Source organism: Triticum urartu, chromosome 1A (assembly GCF_056163025.1).
Source record: "Triticum urartu cultivar PI428250 chromosome 1A, HENAU_Tu73, whole genome shotgun sequence".
Classification (NCBI taxonomy): Eukaryota; Viridiplantae; Streptophyta; class Magnoliopsida; order Poales; family Poaceae; genus Triticum; species Triticum urartu.
In genome coordinates, this window is record NC_141873.1 from 120,049,252 (window position 1) to 120,058,029 (window position 8,778).

Here is an 8,778-nt window from a genome sequence, read left to right on the forward strand (position 1 = left end):
CTTTTCGTCTCCATCCCAGACTGACATTATTCATTTGTTTACTGATCAGACAACCCCCCCCCTCTCTCTCTCTCACACACACACACAACTCCTGCTTCCACTCCCCTTCCCGACTACCGTCTCTCTCTCACACACACACAAAACTCTCGCTTTCGCACCCCCGTCTCGTATTTCTCTCACAAACATTTATCGACTAGCCTCTAGATAGGTTTATACACCCGCACACTCGTGCTTCCACCATCGCATACATGTCTCTCTCCCGCTCCTTGTATCTATGTAGATTTTTCTTCCCTTCTTGAGACACGCCCTCTTGGTCATGGTCACACACACTATCGCCTCATTTTAAGCTGATACCTCTCGCACACACACTCTTTGTGTCTTTGTCACACATGCACTCCGTCCTCCTCCTCTCTCCCTCTCTCAAACACACATGGGCTTTTTGCAACAACTAGCAAGATGCCCATGCATTGCACGGAACATGAAGATGCATTTGTATGAGTAGTTTATCTTGTGGGAGAAAAGGATGAACAAGGGAAGGCCTTATTTGCAAGTGTGGAGAGGGGTGTGGGTATCTTTTTGAAAAATTGCCATAGTTTCCTTCCTATCTGTCAGATATATATCGTACGGCCTATATTGCACGATGGCAGGCACACGATCATCACCAACTATGCTTTTTATAAGAGTAGGGATAAAAAAACATAGTTGGTGACAATGGTGGGCCTGCCATCCTGCAATATAGGTTGTCCGATTTATATCTGACGGATAGGAACGAAACTGTGGCAATTTACCCGCACTCCTCTCCACATTTGCAGATAAGGCCTTCCCTCGTTCATCCTTTTATCCCACAAGATCTTGATGTTCCGTGCAACGCACGGGCATCTTACTAGTAAGAGTAGAAATTAGACATATACCACTTCTCGAATCTTGAAACCAACAACATTCCTCCCTTATCTCATCAAAACCGCCAAAGGTATATATTTTGAGTGAAACATAACATTTTTTAGTGATATACGTATTTAAAAACTAGACTTTTTTCTATCAAATCGGTGAATATGTATTAATCTACTCAGATCATGTGGCAACGCATTGGCACATTGCTAGTAGTTATTATAATTTTGTGGACACCAGACAAATGGAGGAGTACATATACGAAGAGAAGAGGCGCACGCATGCAGTCGGTCTCTCGCTGTCTCGCACACATGAGTGTTACGTAAAGGCAATGTTAACAAATAAACCCTAAAACCCTAGGTGCACGGTTGCTGCATTCGCGGGTACCGGGTACGTGGTGGGGCACACCTTTGTAGGAATAGTCAGCTCGCGTGATAATTTGATCCGTAGGAGTTAATGGCCGGGACCACAGGTGAACGACTTGGAGGCGGTGGCTCGCCAGTTACCACAGATCGAGTAGCCACATTTAAAATATCATTTTTAGCGGGGTTAAGAGTTCCGATTTTCAATGGCGCGTTATAAGTACTAAGTAGTTCTTAGAACGATTGGTATGGAGCGAAAATGGAATTCATAGTACTACCTACTATGTACCTCCTTGGCGTATGGTTGTATGGGTTTATGTTGCGAGATGTTGAACCTGGTAGTTCTAGGGCAAATACTATGTTTAGATTTAGATGTTGGTTTTCAGTAATGAAAATCGAAAGGGGGAAACCCTTCTTTGATTAAAAAAACTACTACCTCTGTTCTGGTTTACTAGTCCCCATCGTTTTTTGGGTCAAAGTTTGTCCACAAATTTTACTTGTAAAATGTGAATGGAAAACAAGATTTTGTTATATGCAAACAAAAAGTACTGGAGGGAGTGATTGCTCTGACACGAACGCGACCTCTCATAGCGCAGGCATTGAACCGGCGCGCGGCCAAGAGGGCCCCACTTGATGTAGGCCCGGCTGAACACGCCTCCTCGCCGCATGCAGCCGGCTTTAGACTGCCACGCCTGCCTTCATTGATCCGCGCGTGTGCCGGCAACATGTCCTTCCGCGAGCCGGCCAGCATTTTAGAAGACAAAAGGTGACCAAAATATAATTAATTATGCATGGTCTTGACTTGTTGTGCTCACACTGGTAGCGGGAACTAGAGGTTTTTCTTTATTCATAACTCTCCTCAATTTTTTTGGCTTTGAAGTGAGTCATGGTTGTGGACATTATGTATGAATGTGGAGATATCTGTGAACATAAGTTTGATGTGGAAGTTGAACTTGGAATGTCGGGCTTGCGCGTGAACTATACCATGTCCAATGCTTCGTCTGTTATTGTTTGGAAAGTAATTGTTGTTATTACATGACCCGAAAAAAATATTTTGTTCCACATCAGTAGATGCACGGACATCACAACAGGCATGCTGACTGGATAAACATTTGAACCTAGCTACTATGATGGAAATTTTGTATTGACAACAGTTTTAGATAGCAGGAGACGCCTAGCCTGCTCTGCCTCTGCTAGCTTATTTCTGGCTTCTTCCATCTCTTCTTTGGCATGGGTGAAGAGAGCATCTGATTGCTCTTTTCACTTCTTTAGGAACTCAGCTACATTCTCAAGGGTTGCTGCACGCTTTCTTTCAGCCTTTACTAGAGCCACGAGGACACGAACAGCTGACGACTCCACCTGGCTTGTGTGTAATCCAGCATCATCTCGGAATTTGCACCTTGTGTCTAATCCAGCATCATTAGGGAACTGGCACCTTGTGTGTAATCCAGCCTCATTCTGGAAACATGATCTCGAGGGTGACCATACTTCCCTCCTCACAGGAACTGCATCCTGACATGAAGTTACTTCTTTTTTAGATAATTACTCAGAGCAACCTAGATCCATTTAGTAGAAGCCAGATGAACAGAACTGGGAGAAGTGAATTCAAAAGGAAAAATATAAAAACAAACTACAAGGTGAGAACACCCACTTCCTACATCAAGCTAAAAACGAAAGCATTAGGACGATTAAGACTCTTCTTATGACACATCGAAGAACATGAGGCTTAAGAGAAACAAAAACTACAACATATACACATTGAAGAACACGAGGCTAAACGAAAGTAATTGAAAGGGTGTTACTTACCAAAGCTTGTTTTACAGGTTCGGTGCAGCTCCTCTTTAACTTTCCACGGTCCTTAAAGATGTCCCCAGTATCCCGTGTTTGGTCATCATTGCTCCTCTGCATGTTCGCACTCGTGGTTTTAAAATCTCAACATGGCAAGACAAATATACTACTAGTAATACTCGTGCATCTTGTGGGCAACATTAAAGCACTCGTCTGCCATGTTAGAGCATCTCCAACAGAATCGCAACGCGCAGCGCTTTAAAAAAGTGTTTACAGTGCTGGGATCGAGAAGTAGAGATAGGGAGTAAAGGATAGTTCTCAACATAGATAGATAAAAAAAGATTATTCAACTACTCCTCGTCGTCCGACTCCTCCTCGGTGATGTCCTCCTCCAACGTGTGACTGTAGGTGTGAAGATACCGATCATCGTCTGATTCCCAGGGCGATGCTGCTCCTAGGCTCATGTTGAATTGAGCGTCCGCTTTTCGCCTACGCTTGTCCTCGCGATAGGCGGCTCGCTCCGCTCTCCTCTTAACCCTCTCTGCCCTCCTTTGCTCGTACAACTCGCGCTCGTTGATGATGTCCTGCGGGAAGCGTTGGCGCCACAGCGCCATGGCTTCCTCGTCCATCTCGGCGATGCCGAGACGGTGCTCCCGCCTTCGGTTGTCGCGATGATCCTCGTCGGTGATAAGCCGCAGTAGAGGCGCGAGCTCCTGTGCCCGCTCCCGCGTCGGCACGTTGGGGAAGTTCAATGTTCTATGAGGCCACCGGAGGCGCCACGCCATCGCATCGTACGCGCGGGCGGCCTCGTTGGCGGTTTCGAAATTGCCGAGGCCGAGGCGCATCCCGCGGAACCGGATCTCAGCGGAGAAGCTGCCGGAGGGGCGCGCGTGGACGCCGCGGTATCCCCATGTTTCCCGGCGACGCGGCGGCATGGTGGCGCGGCAGCGGCAAGGCAAGAAAGAGCGGGGAGAGAGCAGTGGCGAGGCACGGAGCGGGGAGAGAGTGGTGGCAAGGCATAGAGCGGTGGGAGGGCGTTTGATTTTTAAAGCGCGCCAGACGCCGCGCGCCAAAACTAGCGCACGCCCGGCCGCTTTTTCCCGCGCGCGCGCCATCCTTTCTCAACGTCTCTGCTATCTCTACTCTCTTCTCTAGTGCTATATTTATTTTATATTTAATATTTATCTCTACTTCTCTACTCTCTATTTTTTTCTCTACTTTTTCCCTACTCTTATAAAAACAGAGTTGGTGATGATGGTGTTCCTTCCATCCTGCAATATAGGCCATCCGATTTATATCCGGCGGATCGGAAGGAAACTGTGGCAATTTTGCAAAAAGATACCCACACCCCTCTCCGCATTTGCAAATAAGGCATTCCCTCGTTCATCCTTTTCTCCCACAAGATAAACTACTCATACAAATGCATCTTGATGCATGCAACGCATGGGCATCTTGCTAGTTCTAAAAAACTATCCATCATTTGCCACACTACTGGTTGTAGATGAAATACCTACCCAAGCACAACGCGATACAGGAGCGACGCATAATTACAAGCTGATATTCTGTTGGACAATGGAGGCTATAACCAGTTACTTTTATGGGAACAATAGCACCCAGGAAATTTGAAGGGTAGGTATGAACAAAATTGGAACTGCACATGTACTGCTAAGTCATTCAATACACACATTACCAATCGAGGAGGAGAATGATGGTCGCAGCGGCCTCTATGAGTCATGGTCGGCAACGGGAGTCAGTTCATTATCCACGACGGTGGTGCTTCTGCGCTTGGCGTCGGCTTCCGGGAAGCAGATCCGAGACCATGGAAGACGGTGCCGGGGAAGAACCTCCATGTACGACGACGACGGTGGACCGGCTCCAGTGCGGTGTACGAGGTCGTCGATGAGGCAGATGTGCTGTAGTGGACGAGTGTGCCGATGTATAAGGGGAGGAGCACAAAGGCTGCGGTGCCGTGGAGAAGTCTATTTTGCGGTGGGATAGAAAATGGGGAGTATTCAGGTGTACTACTTTGGGTGCCGGGGTGGGGTTGGCTGGGTAGGGTGAACCTGAAGTTACAAAAACAGCCCCCTACCAACCGTCATCCGTAGGCCTGTTCCGAAGCCTATTATGGTAACTTCCCACTGCTCAAATTAGGGTCGCGGGAGATTTTCCCGCCGACCTCAAAATTTTGTGACACTGAACTCCCCGTGTGGCGTGTTGGGTGATTCGGCTAAGCAACTAGCGAGTAGTACTAGTAAACTCTGCATATTAGGTTTGACCGAAGTCAAACTTCCTAAAGTTTGACCAAGTTTATAGAAAAATATAAACATTTACCATAACAGATATGTATGATGTGAAAGTACATTCAATAATGAATCTAATGTTATTTATTTGTTATTGTATATGTTAATATTTTTTGTTATAAACTTTCTGAGAGTTTACAAAACTTGACTTTGACCAATGCTAATACGCAGACTTAAATAAAAACGGAGGGTATACACATTTGTTTTCTTAGTATGTAGTGAATTAATCATTTGTTGAAATTGTGGAATAAATATATTAGGCTACTGACTTCGAATGTAATGGTCTATACACTTCAATAGTTACAATCATTGTCAAATTCCAAGATGTATACGAGGTCTATAGTACTTCACAACATGCTCAAACTCGCATAATCCCAGTCAAATGACAATCAAAATGCATTTCATAGTTATTACTTTGTAGGATGCAACAAAACCAACAATAACTCTACATCAACCATTATAAAAGCAATATTTTGAACATATCCCAATGTGTGAATGAAACATGCAGAGAGAGCTTGCGAAGATGGAGCAGATAGGGCGGGAAAGATTGTATGTATGTGGACGAGAGAGTAGGAGACAAACCTAACGAAACAGAAAGAGGGAGATAGAGAGAGAAAGAGAGAGGAAGAAGTTAGGTCTGTGAGAAAGATGGAGACATGTAATATACGTGAGATGTGTGTGCATCCGGTCTCTGTACACGTGGAAGGAGAAGATACAACAGGTTTGATGAGAGAGCTGGAAAAACATGGACGAGAGGGGAAGGATCACGTGGGTTGAGGGGTTGATAAACTTGTGCGTGGGAGAGAGGGATTGGTAATTTTGTGCGAGAGAGAGAGGGTGGGGGAGGAGTCAGTCAGCCATCGTCACATCATCCTGCTTCCAAATGGCCCCGCATTCTCTAGCGCAGTGTGGTCGCCGTCTTCGATCTCCTCAATGTCCTCTTTGAAGATTGAGGTGTTGTGCATGCTGGGGTACGAAGAAGCACAAGCGAGAGTGGTCGCCATATAACCTTGGATGGGGATGAATTGTGTGCTCGGGGGAGGGGGTGTGTGTGTGATGTGTGCTGTCTGTGTTTGTGTGTGTGTGTGTCAGATATTGAGAGAAAACAAACCTAAGGAGAGAAATGTGTGTGTATGTGACGGAAAGCTACTTGCTAAACAGGGTATTCACAAAGAGATTGTGCGTGCGAGATAGAGAGCGATGTGCGGGCCTTGAGGTGGGCAGGGGCCGGGTGAGGGTAGATGGTTGTTGTGTTACGGATGCTCCTCTCTCTCTCTCACACACACACGCACACACACACAAGTAAAATAGAAGACCATTCTCTCATGTATACACAATGTATCGGCATCTGTCTATGTATCACTCATGCATGATCATTTGCACATTCACACCTCTCTATGTCTCTATCACATGCACACCGTATCCACATTGCCCTTCCGCCACAACACACATATGGACACATACACACGTTCTCTCTCAGTCACACACACAGGGGGCTGTTTGGTTTAAGACTAGGTTTGCCTAAGGTTGCCACACCTAAGGTTAGGAAAGTTTGACCAACTTAGGTGGGTGTTTGGTTCAAGCCACACCTTAGGCAAGCCACATTAGGGTCCCACATTACATACACTCAAAAAGTGTGGCAAGATTCCCTTAGGCTTGCCAACTTGTGGCTCTCATTTTGAAAAACTAACCTTAGGCAAGTGTGGCAACATTATCTCTATGACAAGTGGGCCATAGGGACAATAAAGTGTGGCAAGCCAAAGTGTGTCAAAAACCAAAAACATGCCAACTAAATTGTGGCTGCCAAATTTTGGCTTGGAAAATGGTGGCTAGGGACCAAATAGCCCCTAAATCAGTATTAAAAAAACTAGGGCGCACCTAAAATGTCCAAATCCAAATAAACACGAACTGGAGCTAAATTCAAATATATGGAAATATTGTAGCATCAAGAACTTCTCCCAGAAAAAAAAAGTTGAGTAATATTCAGGGATTGTTTTCACACACACAAAAAGGTTCGTTGGATGTCCTTCGAGCACGACACGGTGACGCGCCGTTCGATCGACCGCGCGGCCGCGGTTCACGCGCTTTGACAGGATTCCGTATCGTGGATGTGGTAACTAATAAAAGCGCTGCCTAAGTCTAATGTTTACGTGTACTAGTACGGTTTTCTTTTAAGTTTAACCAACCCTATATAAAACTAAACTAAGCTCCCATACGTGCACCCATCAATATGCCGCCGCCGTTGCGCATGCCGGCGCCTGCCTGCTCCGACCAACAATTTCTCGCCCATCACCGCTGTGTCGCCGCCAAGCCGAAGGCTCGCCCGCTCACGTTGTCTGCAGTCCCTCCTCGCGATGCCGCCACGCTGCCAAGCACGCGAGCAGCTAGTGGAGTCGCGTCTATGCACGCAGCGTACGAAGAGGAGGACGAGCGCGTGCTCTAGCACGCCGGCGAGGAGGAACTAGCGTGTCATTGTCGAATCCGCCCACGCGGACACTACGAAAAAATACACATCTGTGATGATACGTGTTTGTCACAGTAGGTCGGTTTTTTGTCATGCATGTACATCCATGACAAATTTATGACAGAATCAAGATAGTCAAACCTGTGCTGTCGTAGAAGTGTTCCATCACATTACCAAAATTATCATCACGGAAGTGTCCACTTCCATGACGATAAATCGCGTGTCACAGAAGTGCTTTCGTCAAGGGTGACCGACACGTGGCATCCACTGTAACGGAACGCCGTTAAGCTATCGGGTCGGGTTTTGGATCCGATAACCCGTTAACAGCCCCGACCAATGGGAAATTTCCACGTGTAAAATTCTTATTGGCCAGACGAAACACGTGTCAGCTCGTCAGTGGGTCAGATAGGCGCCTATGATACGTCGACACGTGGCATGGCCCAACAGAGGCCCATTCATGTGAAAAGGCCGGCCCGTTTGACTTGGTCAAATGCTGGCGGGCCGGCCCATGGAAAGCCTGTTAATGGCCTGTTCGCATATAGCCCATTTACAGCCCGCTAACCCAAGGCCCGTTACGCCCTATCCAAATTAGGCCCAGTAGCGTCATCTGGGCCATCCAATATGATTCCAGCCCGTTTTCACTTCTGGCCCATGTATGGCCCATGACGTCTTTCGGCCCATATGAGGCCCTATGTAACTCTTGGCATATTAACGGCCTGTGGTGAAACTGGCCCGTAATGAACAGTGTATCACTTTACACCCATTAACGGCCCGTGGTGAAACTGGCCCGTAATGAACAGTGTATCACTTTATACCCATTAACGTCCCGTTATTCCGTTGGGCCGTTTCCATCCCATGTTATCTTTCGGCCTTCTCAGAGCCCATTTATTCTTGGGCTCATTTCCAGCATTCTTTTACTTACGACCCGTTACTGTCATTTTCTGCTTGTGGGACAAATTCAGCCCGTGGTTACAGT

General features: G+C 46.7%; 1 protein-coding gene across 1 annotated transcript; it reads right to left on the bottom strand.

Annotated features, from left to right (window-relative positions):
- Window positions 1-3,388: 3,388 nt before the first annotated feature.
- On the bottom strand, window positions 3,389-3,973 carry LOC125532752 (uncharacterized). The gene has a single exon (XM_048696685.2). It carries the CDS (start codon window positions 3,971-3,973, stop codon window positions 3,389-3,391), a length of 585 nt encoding a protein of 194 aa, XP_048552642.2.
- Between the last annotated feature and the right edge of the window lie 4,805 nt (window positions 3,974-8,778).

Excerpts from the sequence above, each read along its gene's own strand:
- LOC125532752 (XM_048696685.2), bottom strand. The coding sequence starts at position 3,973 with ATGCCGCCGCGTCGCCGGGAAACATGGGGATACCGCGGCGTCCACGCG.